Source organism: Stegodyphus dumicola, chromosome X1 (assembly GCF_044657685.1).
Source record: "Stegodyphus dumicola isolate Sdum_Otavi_A_Nest chromosome X1, ASM4465768v1".
In the NCBI taxonomy this organism is placed as follows: domain Eukaryota; kingdom Metazoa; phylum Arthropoda; class Arachnida; order Araneae; family Eresidae; genus Stegodyphus; species Stegodyphus dumicola.
Window position 1 is genome coordinate 250308619 of NC_140780.1, and position 18313 is coordinate 250326931.

General features: G+C 33.8%; 1 protein-coding gene across 2 annotated transcripts in view; it reads right to left on the bottom strand.

Annotated features, from left to right (window-relative positions):
- Positions 1–18313, bottom strand: part of ACC (acetyl-CoA carboxylase) — a 231818-nt gene that overhangs the window by 193499 nt on the left and 20006 nt on the right. For both annotated transcript variants that reach the window (XM_085807436.1, XM_085807435.1), the window contains exon 2: positions 1056–1209. In XM_085807436.1, coding sequence (XP_085663562.1) covers positions 1056–1209 — 154 coding nt within the window. The remainder of the gene's footprint in view (positions 1–1055; positions 1210–18313) is intronic.

Sequence of the window (18313 nt, forward strand, 5' to 3'; positions counted from 1 at the left end):
TACGTTTTATCTACTCACTCATTGAAAGCACACTGTTAATGTTGCAATTGTTTTAAAATTAATATGTCAGCAATTGTTACAGATAAAAATTAAATTTTACAAAAAATAAGTAATAATAAAGAAAAAAAAATCTGAAAGGTTTCAAATTTAAAATTACGTCCAAAGAGGCATTTTTTTTAAACGTTTTGTGTGCTACCTTTATTTATTAAATATCATATTCTACCTACTTACTAAAAAATTGAGTTCAACAGCAATATCGCAAATTAATTTTAAAATGAGCATATCTTTAGAATTTCCGATACAAAGTCTCGCGCGCTGGAGATATTTTTTTTTCCCCCGCACAGTGTTGCCATTGATCGCTTTTAAATCGTTGAGTTTGTTAATCAAAAATTCGTTAGTTTTACAAAATATGAACTAGATAAAAAAAGAATCCAAATTTGGGCTTTCAGATGCGTATATTCTATGGAAGATTACGTTATTCAAATTTTGATGGCTCTAGGTACCGTTGTTTTATCACAATGTGAGAAACATATCTACATTTGTGTAGATTCTTCATTATTTAATTTCTTTAAACAGAAGACAGGGCGATAATGTATGGTGGCAACGATCTGAAAAGTGATACAGCCTTTTAAAGTTTTCAACACGAAATGCCAAAATGAAATTAATAGTCCTTCAGGGTAAATTGCCCCTTTGGACTAATAATACAGCTAAGAGCTCTTTAACATTTATTCCTTTTCACTAGTCTTGAGAAAAAATTTCATATATTCATTAAATTTAATTACTTAAAACATTAGTTAGCGTTCTGAACATCTGAATATAAATTGGAAATCAATTTATATATTTTAATATATTGGCAATCGAGGTTATAAACTTAACAACAAATAAAAAAACTCATTTAATGTTCTTGACCGATATCTATGCCACATTTTATACAATCTGTCGTTTTTCAGATTGGCGTAGTATTGGTTCTTTAATCAAACATAAACATCTAGGTCTATATTATACAATTCCCAACGTTTTTGACAATAAATTTAAGAATGAAACATTAAATATACCTGGAATGAGAATTGCAATTCTCCGTTGCAGCTGGACTGGACTCGGTAAAAAGAAAATGTCCTTTTTGTTTTTTCTCTTCAATGGAATTTTCATGGCATGCGTCTTCTGTTTGCTCATCTTGAACTTCTCCATTCAGTGCACATGACTGGCTAGCTGGAATAATTAAATCAGAAATTTATAACAAATATTTCATTAAAACATTTAACACGTTTTGAAATATTACAATTCTTGAGAAAATATTCATCAATTAAGACACAACAACACGCCGAACAAATACTAATTCAGAAGTCAAACAACAAAAATCAGCGTTAATTTACAAAATTTGCAGCTGAAGATGATGGTTCGGTAAAACCATCGAAACTAGTCCTGTGAAAATTTTGTAAATTAACGCTGATTTTTGTTGTTTGACTTCTGAATTAGTAAAATATTCATCATTTATGAAAAATTCCCAAATTATCAGGTTATTTAAAAACTGAAAATTATTTGAAATGTATTTAAATCGTAATTTATAAGAAATCTATTACGTGATGTAATAAATTAAAAATTTACTAAAACAAACCAAATATTTAATCAACAGCAATGTTGCAGCTGATTAAAAAAAAAAAAAAAACCATTCATTCAGTATTACGGCATAATCATCGTGAAAAAATTCAGATCATATAATATCATAGTGCAGGAAAAAATGGCATCATTGTTAGCAGTCTACCTACTTAATAAGCTATGCGATGGTTCTGAATACCTCGCAGTACTCGGAGCGATAATGGCTTAAGGTCTCATATTTAAGGGCTTTTCTGTAATTATACAGTTGTATAATGAAATTATACGTCAGTTAACGTTCCGAATTAACGATGTAACTAACAATAAGAGAATTTCGGTGTTTACACAACCATTTTAAATGAAGGTTTTGTAAATATCTCACATAATTTATCGGGTTTTAGAGGCTTTTTTTTTTTTTTTTCCAATAACATCTTTATTAGATTTAAATTCTCGCATTGAAAATTTAGATCTGATATCGTGTTGAAATTTTCACAGATTAAGGTTATGTTAGTTTACTGGAATATGGTTAAGCACACATGGGCTATCTCTGCACTCCTGAAAGACTTTTTAATAAAAAATGGCTGGTGACTGGAAGGGGGGGAACAATGAAGCCAACTTCTTCGACTGGGTTACCAGGTCAAACTACCAGTACTTAGCGCTCTTAACGATTTGACTATGGATGGAGCCTTTCACAGATTAATACATGGATACTCCATTTAAAAAAAAAAAATACGATTAGGAAAGTATGTTCATTTTTTATATTATTCTTATTATTACCATTATTATATGCAGCATTACGATTTTAAACACAAAAGCATTACATGGAAATACATTTTGAGGGATATGACGTCTATTGTACGTAAGGTTATATTTTTTTACTCTGTACAGATTTTTCACTCAGCATTTCTTTCTTTTTCTTACTTTCATTTTTTCTTGTTATAAAGAATGCCGCAAATACATAAACCCTTCTTCACAGCATTTTCTTTGAATCACGATTTTTTAAATTTTATTATTATACATAACTTCCCCAATCCTACGATAGATTTTGCATTTAATGTTAATTTCTTTTTCAGTGGCGTGGCTGGAGGGGTAGAGTGCACATGTTTACCCGGGCGCAGAATTAAGGGGGCGCGAAGTTCATGTTACAAGATGTTAAAATGAAATGTTTTCCATTCTTGATAAATAGGAGAGGCCGCGAAATCTTCAATTATCCCGAGGCGCTGAAATCCCTTGCTACAGTTCTGTTCTTTTCACCAATATATATTACAGAGAGAAGGAGAATATCTTCAGAACAGAAACAACATAAATCTGTTTTAAGGGTTTCTAGTTACGGTTCCTGACTGGTATAGAGAAAAGCAATGACTGAGCCGGGATTCGAATCCCCGAGAATGAAAGCTTCGCGTATTTTCACTACTTAACCCTTCGACTGCTTCACAAATTTTGCATTCCCTTCCCGCGATAAAATTACTGCCCTAATGAAGATAAATTTACTTTTTAGCATTCTTTTGACAGCATAGGTCCCCTCAATTGTACCATATATGGTATTGGCATCACACACATGTTGGACATCTCCTTGCTTTCCTTCACGATCACCGATTTCGACATTTTACATTTTTAACCAGAACCACCTTTTAGACACGTAATCCTACTTTCAAACCATTTCACCCTGTTTTGTGACTATAAAATGCTTTCAGTTCAATTTACTATGATTCTTTGCAATATTGTACGACCCCTTTATATGTAGCCTAGTCAAAGTGTATTTTTAAACAGACCGTAACCCCAAAATGTTCTCTTTGAAAATATACACAAAACAGACTTTTCCGAAGCCACTCATAAGACATAGACCATGAAGAAAACGCTCAAACATTCAGCGAGATCTTACGATGAATGCATTAGATAGGCAACATTAAAAACCTGAATAATACTTCAGACCAAATACGCACGAAGAATAAGAAAAGTTAGGGGATCCGGATTCTCTTATTTATTGGTTTTTTTACAAAGGAATGCCTAATTTTAAAAATTACCCTACATGCAGAAAACTGCATCATGATATGTTCTTGCTATTATGTATGTGTAAGTTAATAATGCAATTCATTTTATCGTAATAAAACTTTAACGTTAATGTTAAAACAAGGAGGATTTTTTTTTTTTTCTTTTTCGCGCTTTTATTCAACAGATATGACTTATTTCTAAAGACAGAAAAAGTGAGCTAATACAGAGTTTTTAATAAGAACTACAATAAAAATAGCAAGTTTTACATAAAATTAACCAATTTAGCAATTTAAAATTTAACTAATATGTTACTTACATGCGCATATTCTGTAAAGCACGTATTACTTTACGTAATTCTTAACGTATTACTCAGTCAGCTCAGTAAAACAATAAATAAAATGGAATATAATTTTATTTCCCGACCAAAATACTATTCACATTAAAACAAATTTAATGAATGTTTGTTTAGATTTTGCTTTAAAGACACCCGGAGTTGGTTTAAAGCTCGGTGAAGCTCTGAAATTGAATTACTGAAAACAGCTAATTTCGAAAATGCAAAATTTGCAAGTATTGGGGGGGGGGAGAGCTTCTGAGAAAAAAAAAGGAAATCGTAAGCCAAAGCTGCACCAAGCGTTTGCTTCATTGTCAACAATGACCGACTGGTAAGACTGATAAGATATTGGTCGTTCGAACCGGTTCAAATCCTGATGAACAAATTGGCCGCATGAAATTTTGGCTGTTTTCCCCACTTGTAATGTGAATATGAGCTAGTCTCCGATAGAAAATCCTCTATGAAGGCTTCTACAGCGGCCAAGGGGTAAAGTCGCTGAACACTGACAGCTCGATCCGGAAATCGAATATCGGAGAACGGGCTGGTTGCGTGGTCGTTTTCGTGATTTTTCCCATGTGCAATGTGGAGCCACGAAGGCATCCCCCTTATTATTATTAGTGTTCATTAATTGTGCATTTTGACTCTGTAGTCGAACGTACGAGTTTTTCAGATACAAATAGTGAAAGTTTTTTTGTTATTTTCGAAGTAATTTGACCTTTAAATCTTTTAAAGATTCTGACATCTGAGACAGATCATCTTATGACTCTTTTTATAACGATTATTCATTGAAAAGGTTAGGTTAGGTAAATGTAGCCAAGCAAGCCTACAAATATAGGAAGACCGTAACTAGAAATAAGGGCCACCATTTACTACATTCCAAAATGACATTTTTTGCTGGTTAACTAGGAGTGAATTATGAATAATATTTTCTTTTATTACAAAAATGCACCTAGCACATTATAAGTGATAAAATTGCTTGTGCAGTGTTTATGGTTATAATTTCAAGTCTAAATTTTTACACGTTGATTTAAAAATTTAGCATACTAAGCATTGCAAGGTGTTTCAACCGATACAGAATTTGTGACTTTCACAGTACTGTCTCTAAACTATGTAAAACTAAAAACTTTTATACGCCTGAATATAATGAGCTCTGCCCCCCCCCCCCGTGCAGCAAAGTAACAGATTCCAAATCCTCACATTACCAAACAGCACACATCTGAAAGAAACGATACCTCAAAGCCTCTAATTTACAAACTTGCCGGAGGGTTTGTACATAGCAGAGATACTTCTCTGGCGGCGTAACTCTCATTCTTTCGGGGAAGATAAATTTTTTGTCTGATGGTTAAGTGCTTCAAACAGCTTCTCGTCCCTGCTGCCAATCAGTAAATCTCAATTTTAGATGGTCGACAAAGAAAATATATCACATTTATCGCTTTATATGCTTCTAACAGAACTGTGATAAAAGAAAACGGGTGTTGAGGAGGAACACGTAACATCTTCATACCTTTTACTTCTGTCTGTAAAGCTATTTAAGTATTTCTTTCCTCTAAAGATGGGGCTAAAAATTCTATAATAAAATGTTTCCTTAAATGCTTAAGGTTATTTTTTAACTAAAAAAATTATGTTAATAAGTGAAGAAAAATAGTCTGATATACTTATTAAATCTAATAAATACGCGAAGAAATCTTAATATCTCAAACTTTATTCTCTCATCACACTCTTCTCATCACAAAACTTTACCACATCTGATTTTTTTTTTTTTTTTTTTTTTTTAATGTTATTCAGTGCAAGACTAAATGCTTCAAAATAAAACTTTCTCAAAAAACTGATTTACTTTCGGAAGCTGAATTTCAGAATTGAGGTAATTACTGTAAAGTACGTTGGGATAGTATCTAATTACTGTAAAACACACTAGAGGCCTACTTGCCTAAGAGGAAACGTGCCTTCGTGAAGAACTTTGTGCGGGAATTGGTCCGCATAGCTACATTACATATGAAGAAAGCCCAGAAATTCCCATGAAGTCAATCCAATTAACCATCAGCAACCCGCAGTTTTAATCACTCGCCCAATAACAGCTAATATTGCAATCCAATTTTCAAGAAGAGACTAAACTCGGACCCGTCTTCAACCTAATAATACAGAGGCAAAGACTTACTTATTCACGAAGAAACTGTTCAGTCCTTTTTAATGACTAATTGTGATATTCCCCGAGAAGAAGGCTGTCGGAAGGGGGATAGTACACTTCGCGATTTCTCAGAAACAGGAAGAATTTGAAAACTGCGGGAACAAGCATTGCAGAAACATGACTAATTCCTAACAGACAACTGAATTTAAAGATACAACTACAATATATATACAATTAAATACATAATTACAAGGAAATTTTGGAACTTTTTAAAACAATACCGCTAAAATTTTAACCACTGTGTTTCAATGATCAGTTGAAAATGTTATAAGGTTCCTTTAGACGACGTCCTCTTAGAATCAAAAATAAAAAATAAAAAAAAAATAAAATAAATGAAAAAAACAAAATCTGAAATGTTTCAGATTTTAAATTAAGTCCAAAGGGGCGTTTTTTAACATTTTGTGTGTTACCTTTCTTTATTAAATATCATGTTCCTCGCACTTAAACCATAAGATCCAGTGCAACAGCAATATCGCAAAATAGTTTTATAACGAGCATATTTTTAGAATTTCCGATACAGAGACTCACGCGCTGGAGATAAAAATGTTTTTTTCTGCACAACGTTGCCATTTGCTCGCTTTGAAATCCTTGAGTTTGTTAATCAAAAATTCGTCAAAGTTTTAAAAGATAGGAAATCGATCATAAAACAAATTTCAAATTTCAAATTTGGTCTTCCACATGCTCATATTCGTTGGAGGATTACGTTATTCAAAATTCGATGACTATGTACCGTTGTTTTATCACAATACGAGAAATATACATACATTTATGCAGATTTTTCATTATTTAATTTCTTCAAATATAATGCAGGACTCTAACATTTTGTGGCAACAGTTTGAAAAGTGAACCGACATTTATGAGTTCGACGCAAAATGCCAAAACGAAACTAATAGTTCTTCGGGATTCAAATCCCTTTGGACTAAAAAAAAAAAAAAAAAAAAAAAAAAAAAAAAAAAGAGCTTTAGAACAGATTTTAGCACTTTGCTTCTATGCCTGTTCATTACAATCAGGAAAATCTTCGATAATCTTGATCGAAGTTTAGTAAATTTAACGATTATGCTCTAGGTAAGTCCCCCAGCAGTAAGATTGTTAAACACTGGTAGTTCGACGCGGGTTAAAATGACAGCGAAAGAGCTGGCTGCACGAAAGTTTTCAAAACGTTCCTCAAGGTAAAATAAACTTCCTTTAAAAAGGTCTTCCATAAAGGCATTTATGCCCTTTAGGCAGATTGCCCTCGAATTGCTTCGCCTTAATCGATTAACCATTATACTCTTGATGAAATCATTGGTAATTCAAATTTTAGTGAAGATTCACTCCAAATACCAAAGCTTGTTTACCATAGTAGTATGTTGAAAATCAAAGGAGCAAAAATTATAGCATTTATATTACTTATAATATAAATATTATAAGTATTTATATTATAAGTAATATAAATGCTATAATTTTATAGCATTTATATTACTTATGATACGCTTTTACGGTCATAAATTTGGAGTTTATATGTTCTTAAAATATTCCATTATTTTATTAAGATACAAATAACGAGTAAACAAAACTATTATATATATTAAAATCCTTTAATTGGTCAACTGACTAAGGCAAAACAACTCGAAGGCAGCTACTTAAGGGAAGGAATGCCTTCATGGAGGACTTCGTAACAGAAACTAGGTGGTATTCACATTGCACATAGTGAAAATCGCGAAAATGTGTATGCAACCAGCCGGTGCGCCGGGATTAACTACCACTATTCAATAGTCTTGTCCACTCAGCCACTGATAGGCCTATAAACCTTTGGAGCTAGGAGAAAAAAAACGAGCACACGCTCGTTAGTTAAATTTCAAGTAGGAAAGTAGAGGCCTCTTTTTATTAACGCATTTAAAATGCCAAAGTATATCTAATAGACCATTTAATCTCATTATATTTTTACATAAAAATATACGCATTAAAGTCAAAATAAAAATTGTAAGGGCTATAGCATAAAAATTATGGGAAAATCCTTATACATGATCATATCTTATATTATTTCAATACAATGAAATAAATCTTATTCCATAGTAACTCATAAAATATTAATTTCTACACTAAAATATATTTTTATTAAAATATTTTTTTAACCATAGTTGTTCGTCAGATAATCATATCCTGAACTCTATTATCCGAATTTGAGCATTTGTAGCAGAGAAAGTTCTTTGAGATACATGGCGAAGAGGTTCCGTTTTTATTTGAATATGGAAAACAGATGAGGGCAATCTGGCTAAGAAAAGGTATGCCTTCGTGGAAAGGTTTCTAAGGGAAATTTACTTGCATTCACGTTACATATGGTGGTGTGGTGTATTTAATTATGGCAAAGCACACTAGGGCTATCTGCCTAAGGGGAGGGATGCCTTTCGTGGAGGACTTTCTAAGGATAACTGGCTCGTATACACGTTACACATGGGGAAAACCACGAAAACGCCCATGCAGCCAGCCCGTTCGCGGGATTCGAACCTCGGACCGAACTACCAGTGTTCAGCGTCTTTACAGCTCGGCCGCTGGTGGGCCCACGTTACATATGAAGAGAGGCTTCGCAGAGACATTCTATTATTAATAACTTCTGAAGTGTCAAGATGTAGTTCATGTTTCAACAAAAGCCGCCCAGATGATACAGTGGTTAGGGAAGCCGACTACGACACCGAAGAGCCCGGGTTCGAATCCCGGAGAAGGCATGGTTGTAACTGTCCATCTTTTCACAGGAGGTAACGGTGGCCGCCTATTAGGTGCCTCCACAATAAAATGGCCATCACTTCCGGCCTCGGAAGTGGCCAATGTCGAAAAAAGACAAAAATAATGCCCGCCGTTCGGGGAAAAAAAAAAATCAACAAAAACAACAAAATACATTTAGCTCTCAAAATTATAATCACCAAGTCGATTACATAGTTATTCCGCAATGCTTTATGCTCTCTGTCGTATATGAATTAAGTGACCAAGTACATTCTGAAAAATTACCGATAATTTTGTTTCGTTGAAACGAAAGAAAAATTAGGTTATTAAAAGTGCTTGTAAAATTAGTGCAATACTTTTTACATTAGCTGCATTACTATTCACATTATTTCAATGCTATATGCTATTTATCAAAAAGGAAATTTTTAATGCTTTTCATTTCAAAACTGCAATCATTATATGTGTCATTTCTGTGTATTTAAAGCTATGATTAATTGTCACTGTCTTATGATTTTAAACGGCTAGCTTTACTGAATTTAAAAGAGTACAGGTATAGTTAACTTTTTCTCTGCGTTATATCCTGGGGAGACTTTACTGCATAGTTAGAAAGATGACACTCTAAGAAAAAACTTGTAGACAAACGTGGCCGAATCGAATAACTTTTATAGGTAGATACGAACTAAATATCAAAACATATTCTTCATTACACATGATCATGGGTGCAATATGGAAACCACAATTTTATATAGAGTACCACATTTTAGATAATGGCATGATTAGTAGCACGACAAAGTAAACGGAGCGAAGAAGCACCTGACTTCAAGAGACAAATCTTGAAACTAAAAGGTGTGCAGTTATCCAATATGGAGGGTCACCAAGAGAAGGTTTTGGTTTAGATTAGAAAGGTTTCAGTTCTCAAACTTCTGCGTTCAGGTTCCGAGTTAGCTACGTGCTACGTCATCAGCGTTACGCAAGGCATGCAAGATGGATTGATGTAGATATGATGAAGACTAGAAGAGCTATTACTACGATTTTTAGAATATAGAGGGGGAATTAAGGGGTTATTGCTAGTTTAAATTATAATTTTGAGTTAAATTATTATTTATCTTACACACAATAGTCATCAAAATTAAAGGATAATGACAGAAATAAAATGTAACTGATACTTAATGAAAAATTAATAGAAATTTCTACAAAAGCATTAGTAAACATAAATTACAATGTTTGGCAGTTGATTAGGATTATTCGCAAAACATTGAAATTAAAAACCAAGGTTATGGAAATTTTAAAATGATGGAAAAATTAAAGTCACATCTTGTGGAGGAAATGCTTCTTTAATATGGTGTACGGTCACCTCATACGCAGGCCTCACCGATTTCATAGACTTTACTAAAGTGTTGATCAAGTCTTGTGGAATTGCACGCCACTCTTCTGAAAGTGAATTTTTCAGCTCCTGGAGGGTTCGGAGAAGAATTTGGCGTACTGAAATTCCGAGCCCTAAGGCATCTCACACATGCTCAATCGAGTTCTAAACGGGTAAATAAGGTGGCCAATCCATTGGAGTGACATCTTCTGTTTGCAAGAATTCTGACACCACGTATGCTCGATGAGGCCGAACATTGTCATACATTTGCAAAAACTGGGCCAACAGCACCTCTAAACAATCTAATCTGGGGTTTCAGTACCTCGTCCACATATCTCCGAGCGGTTACAGAGCCTTCTTGGAAGATATGCGGCTCGGTTCATGTGGCAGGCTGAATGTCTAAAACCAAATCTCTTGTAGTCGCTTCGCCGTTTCTTTGAGCCGACAATGACAGAAAACGTTCTTCTGATGTCGTTGTTGCTCTTGGTCGCCCTTGATCAGACTGTCTATCAACTGAGCCAGTGCTTAAAAAACGACTCCTAACTCTTGATATGACATTTTGAGGGATTAGGATTATTCAATTATGGCAAAGCACACGAGCATCTGCCTAAAGGGAGGGACACCTTCGTGGAGGACTTTCTAAGGGAGACTGGCTCGCATACACGTTACACATGGGGAAAACCCCGAAAACGGCCATTTCGCGGGATTCGAACCTCGGACCGAACTGGCAGTGTTCAGCGTCTTTACCGCTCGGCCGCTGGTGGACGACACTTTGAGGGACATTCAAATCTTGGACGACCATTTGTTTTGTTAACCTCCCTCGATTCTACCAATTATTCGCCAGTTTAATATTCACTTAAATGATGCCTGCGAGCCGTAACTACTGAATACTGATCACTCTCAGAAACCATATTCACTTTAAACAACACTACAGGCCGGAATTCCAGCATATGTCCATTGCGCACCATGTTATCATTCACCGAATTTGCATATTTCTGGCGTTAACGTATGCACGAAAGTGTAATTTTGTATTGAATTGTATTTGATTAACATAAATAATTACAGCATTGGGCAACATTAACTTGGTTACATATTTTTTTCATTTTCCTTTAATTCTGATGACCAACCAGTGTATATTATTTGACCGGATATCTTGCAGTACATACGGGGGCACACATTCAATTCTTGGCCTCGAGTGAACAAAATACGAAGGTACGATTCTGCTTCCATTCCTTAGTTCACTCGGCATCATTTACTGGAAGTCATTAAAAAGAGTGCGTATTTCCTTTCTTCGTTTTAATTATATAGCGTTTTACTATTGCCCGTATTTGTCATAATCCAGTGTCATAAATACGAACATTTTTTTTTTTTTTTTTTTTTTTTTTTTCTAACTGCCATTTATAAAAACGCTAGTAATGATGCAAAGAATAAAGCGAAAAAACTATGTAAAATCTCATTTAAAATTTTAATTATACTTACATCTGAAATGTTTTTAAACTGAAGTATGATGTATGAAATATATTACTTTCATATAATTCTATGAAATTTTAATATATGAAATATGTTATTATGCGAAGTACGTTCATTATTGTTTTGTTTATTTTTTTATTTTTGAATTATATATTTTTATTTTGAAATAAATTATATATATACATATGAAACGAAGTACATAAAGAATATATTTAAAATTTTAACTAAAAATATATTTAAAGTACACCAAAGCTTGTGCTTGGAATGCAAAACTTATTTAGAATGTTAAAGCTATGTTCATCAAACCCCAAATGGATGAAGATGCCGGTAGGCCTTAATGTAATAACTCAAACATCCAAGGTTTTGGATTTAAAATTTGATTGGTTTAGAATGCGCCATTTTCGAAATTAGCAAAACATCGTTTAAGCCCTATCTCATACCCGCGGTTCGTCCGGTGCATTGAACTTCCGTCAGAGCTGGACCCATGATATGCACCGACGATGTAAATGCGCGCAACTGATAATGCGATGCTCATATAAAAAAAAGGTCTCGGAATTTCCGTTATCTCCCGCTACACGGATCTGATAACAAAGACAAACCAACCTTACCTACAGAAATCAGAGCGTAATAAACATTGGAAATGTGATGCCTTGTGTTTTGGCAGAATGAAAATTCCATTTACTCGTTTGGCTATCTTAAAGAAATTCATACCAGCGAAAGAGAAATAATGGATAAATCTTCAAAAGCTCAGAAGAGATCCATCTCTACAGCGCTCAGACGAGAAGTATTTAGAGGTATTATTACAACAATAAAACGGAGACAAAAAATTTATATGAAAATTCATATATTTATATGAAACTGGAGTTTCTAATGGGTTGGATTTATCTTAATAAGCACATGAGTTGCATGTTAAACAGAATAATTTCATTTTGATGAAAGAAAGCAGCTGATCTGTCGAGCCAAATTCAGTGCTCTTTTTCAAATGAAGTCTACATTTGTCGTATTTTATACATGAACACACAGTTATTAAAACTGTTTATTACTTAGACGCTACTAATCAATGTCTTATAACCTTAACTCGCACCCATCACCTACTGAACTCAAGACTAGCTACCGAATAAACAATCTCTCAAAGTTTCGAGATTTTACAATAAAAATTTTTAAATGCTTTAGTAATCTCTAATAATTTTTATGACTCCTAGTATCCTAGTTTGAAAATCCCTGTTGTCTGCATCAGCAAGCGAATACGCCGAAAGCATCTGGAGAAGCAAGTGGCTGGGAAAGAGGGGTGAGAGACCCTCGGACCGTACCCCGGGAAGTCTCCCTCAGAATTCCATCCGGAGAGTTAGAAGTTAATAAGGCCTGGCGATACCTAATATGCCTACTTGGATGCCTAGGTGCCGGCCTTCCTTCAACCTGTATCTGTCTAAAGGGAAGAAATGTCTTCATGAATGACTTTCTGAGGAAAACTGGTTAACATCCACTCTACAAATGAGGAAAACCACGAAAACTCCCATGCAGCCAGCCCGGGATTTAGTCCAAATACCAGTGTTCAGCAATTTTACTACTCTGCAGCTAGTCAGCCTTTTCGTTATTAGGAGAACTGTTACTGAATTTCCATCAAATTCAATTGAGCAAAAGCGCTCCGCGTACTGTATGGCTTGTAGGGAAAAAAAGTGCCTAATAGTCCAGTTAAATGTTCAAAGCTCACAAAAAAGGAAAAAAAAAAAAAAAAAAAAATCCGATACAAAGCTCAATAAATTCACGTATGGTTAAGACTTTTTAGCCACAGGATCAGTATCTGTAACAAAGTCACACTAGTAACATTGCAAAATAAGTGGCAATGGAATGAATATCACTTGGATATTTACGCATTACAGGGATTTCAATGTTTACATTTGCCGATTTTTTTTTTTTTTTTCTATCTGATTAATACAATTTCATATGCTTGTGTTTTGATTTTTAAATTTGTGTTTAGTTGTAAATATTCATTTCAGAGTTATGTTTTCTTCTATAAATTGAAACTTTTTTCTTTGGATATCGTACACTACGAGAGAAACTCAACAATGTCTACTCTGGTTTATCGATGATTGTATCAAAGAAAGGAAATGCAATCATAAATCAACAAGTGAAATAAATTATGGTTCTTCCTTGTGCATTACGTACACACGTGCATTAAAGAAAACAACGGCATCGATATTATGCCATAGTGCTTGGTTGTTTCCTTAAGTTCAGGAAAAAGCTGTCATAATTACGTAGGATCTTCAGACATGTGCAACAATACAAACACAGATTCCAATAAGGGAAGTGATGTATATTTACTCCAAAGCAATTAAGTCTTAAATGCAGGTCATATCTGTTTTAAGAAGCATACGTAACATAAACAAGGTCACCTTTTCTAAATTTTTTTTAAATAAGAGAGCTCATTTTTCAGTATGGAATTCTCATGATAAATAAATGTTTCTAATCTTTCTTTTCTTAATTTAGGCATAAATTTAAAAAAAAATTAAATAAATAAAAACTTTAGTCGACATCAACAAACCACCGAAACGTTTCGAAACTTTTAAGATTAAAAAGTAATAAGGGACGATTGAATGAATGAAACATTATACCTGTAACGACATGAGTCGCGAAGACAACCTGCCGAGAAATTTATAAATTCATAAATGGATGATTAAGTGGATGAAATACTAATTTTCAACAACGTACGAATTAATGTAATTTTCGGCTATAAATTTGTAATTTACGCGACACAAATTGGTTGTTCGTGTAACTGAATACGGCAAAGCCCACAAGAGCTGTCTTCTTAATTAACTATAGCAAAGCATGTAAGGGTTCAAAGGAGGGATGCTTTGGTGTAGGATTTCTAAGGGAAAGCAGTCCATATCCACATACCAAACAAGTAAAATCAGGAAAATAGCCGATGATACACCGGTCAGGAAATCGCCCATGGTACATTTAATTTACACCGGTTCCATTCTTAACACATATGCGGAAAACCACGAAAATTCCATACAACCAGCCTCTTCGTTGAAATCTGAACCCGGAACGAATTACTAACTTCGGCAAAGTATAGTTAAGGAAAGATGTGTAAGAAATGTTTTTTCCAAAAAATAGCTACTTTTATACTAATGCGATATACATGTTGGATATAGAATCCCTGTAGCTATCCTACCTTTACACTATTGTAACCGAATAAGACGAAATTTACACTTCCGTTTACTTTTATTTAATGTGTTTTGGTTTACATTATCTCATTTTTTTATCAGTTAGCGATAACTGCTGCCCGTTAAAATCTAAAATCGGAAAAACTAGAGCACCCTCTTGCCAATCCACGATGTAAAAGATCTTTCATTTGTCTCTGACATTATAAAAGTGTAAGGACTCAACAGATGAAAAATCTTTTATCTGTACTTCGTAGTACCATTTCGAAACATATTTTATACCGTAAAGTGTGGTAAATAAAACACGTATCTATAAAACTATAATATATCTATTTGATTAGTAAATTTACAATTTGGAATGGAGATTTTGTTCAGAAATGCGAAGAAGACGAAAGGTGATCCTAATGAATTGTTGGTGATTGTATAGAGGAATTCCAATTCCCATTGAAAAGTCGGGATTTATCTGTGGAATAAAAAAATGATTTTAATTATTTAAATATACTTTTCTTTAAATTTTTTTTTTTACTAATTTACTATTTAATAAATTACAAAACCCAATTTTACTATTTACAATTTCCACAATAGTACACTTGTACTATCTAAATTTTTTCACATTTCCTAGAAGATAATCTAATCATTTATATATTCTCTATTGCATCCTATAATTAATATACATATATATATATATATATATATATATACACATATATTGTAATGTACGATATCTATTAGTACCCTATAATATTTCCGTGACAAAGTTTCTAAGTCTACATCCTCTGTACACGGTCATTTAAATTCAAAATAAAATCAGAGTAAGTTTTTAGAAAAATCCTCCATGAAGCCATCCTTCTTTCTAGGCAAAAATACTCATGAGATAATTTACATAATCAAAGAAAATAAAATCGAATGGGTGATGATGAAATTTTGTAGTAATTCATAGGCTGCAATCTCTCCTTTTAGATGCATAGTTTTATTTAAATGGTAAAATACTTTTGTAATACTTTGAGACGTTTCCTATTTATACCATTTTAAGGTAAAATAAATACATAAAAATAAATACAGAACCAAAGTCGGGGGTTTGAAAATTAAATTAATTTTGAGTTGAATTTTAATTTTATTCAGTATGATTAAATTTCATGAGTAACAATGTTTATGAAAACTTAATTTCATGAATTAGTAATAGTAGATATTACATATAAAAATCAAGCAGTTAGTCTATGATTTTTATATCGAATATTTTGACTTCGAGGCTTGCAATCTGAAGTTTTCAGGTTTCAAGTTAATTATTATCATTATTTTTAAATGCACTAGTTAATTCTGAAAAGTTGCAGGCTTTCTTTTATGTTGTAAATTCGAAGGAAATACCTGCAAATTCATCTATAACACTGTTGGCACTTTATAGCACAATCCGTATAATTTTCTCAGCCATGCTTATTAATTATGTTCCTTCATTGGAAAGTCCCGGTAAAAAACGCACTGAAATTCTGGGTGAAATTATGTTATCCTATTAATGGTAAGTAAAATAGAAAACTCAGTGGTCTAATTTTCCTCGTTCTTTTATACGTTCGACTATTTTATTATTGTGTATAACTAAACAAGCAATTGTAAGCACGTCAATCATTTTTTAGTACTAAGCTTTAAGAAATAAAAAGTTAAGGAAATTCTTTTCAAAAAAAAGCAACAACAACAACTTGAGTAGAAGTAATTTTGTCAATAGATACATATCACGTCTATTCAAACTTGAGAACTGAAAAGATCTTATCAGAAAATAGTTTCACTGTTCGAGGAATTTTTCAATCAACAATCAGTACTTATTTTTTAAAAAAGTTTTTCTTTTTTCGGCGCGGGGGGAGGAGGAGTAGAAAGATGTATTTCAGTCGAGGAGAAAAAGTTCCCTTATATTTTCTTTCAGGAAAGACAAAGAAAATGTGATCAATCTAAGAAATCGTATCATCGTCGCAAACTGAAACGACCTTAACAAACATTTCGAAGGTCATTAACGACATTTTCAGAATTTAAGAAACAAATATCTTTCAAATGATGAAAAAAGATATCGTGAGAAATCATTGCATTCTCTCTCGCGTGCTGTTCTGATGTAGCACCTTCAGTTATTAACTGGAAGATTACTGGTTCGAATCCCGCGGAATCGCAGTTAATTTTTCACTTGCTCCGAAAATTCTAAGCAAATCCTAACAACTGATGCATATATTCCACAGAAGAATGGTTGGAAAGTTAGATTAGACATACAAATGTAAAGAGAGAAGTAATCTGACATCCATATATCCGTTTCACCCTAAGAATGCTTTAAAATAAGTTAGTGGAAGTTTTTTTACGAAGTTCTTGGATGAAGATGAAAAGTGAATCGAAATCCAAAGAATCGACATTCATAGCGATTAAGTGACTTAATATGAAATATGATAACGATGGTGTTCCCTACTGTGAAGGCGACTGCTACCCGTGGTTATAAATTTTCATTTTTGGGTGCGAACTAGCATATTTTGGCATTAACAGTGTGTGTGTGATTATGGCAAAGCCTCGAGGGCTATCTGCCTAAGGGAAGGGATGCCTTCGTGGAGGACTTTCTAAGGGAAACTGGCTCGTATACACGTTACACATGGGGAAAACCACGAAAACGCCCATGCAGCCAGCCCGTTCGCGGGATTCGAACCTCGGACCGAACTACCAGTGTTCAGCAACCAGCTCGGCCGCTGGTGCGCCCTGGGCATTAACAGAAATTAGAAATATGTACATATTGACGAATTGAATACTTCGTTTCGTACGATTAAGGTTACATAAATACTCAAAATTTCCCGAACAGCAAAATGCGTGCAGTCCAGACATATGTCGAAACAAGGGAAATACGTTTGATTTTTTGTCAGTTGTGAATGGTTGTCAAGCTAACCATTCACAAGTGCGTCACGATTAGTAAATTTTGACTTTCAATGATTATTAAATTACACCTGCTCGGTCTCGAAAGCACGTTTCCTGTGAACACAGTAGAGCTATTTGGCATTCATAATCCATTAAATACACAGAATAACGCTTCTCGGAATGGACAGCTGTTAGATGACAGAATTCCTTCAAATCCCGCATTTTCCATAAAGCTTCAATCATTTTGTCCTGCACGAAATAAGCCCAAAAATGCAGTCTGTAATTATAGCACGAATGTTGAATTTAATAAAGTGATAGTCAAAAGAAATACATTTTCATACTTGCAGTCATTGGACTATATTAACTCTTTACTAAATTACGATGTATATCCGAAAACGTTTTTAAGAATTTTTGCCCATTTTTTGGAAGTAATACTTTACAAAAGTGATTTTTTGAAACGTCAGAAGGGATGGACTCGAAGCTTAAATTGCGCCGCAACCAGGCTCCGGTACTTTTTAGTTTTTAGGATAAATCATAGCACTAGCCGGAGCGCACCGGAGCCCTAAATAAGAAGGCTGCGGCACTCGTTTTCTGTAACTGAACAACAACTTCAGTAGAAATTTGATCGCGAAAATTTTATTTTT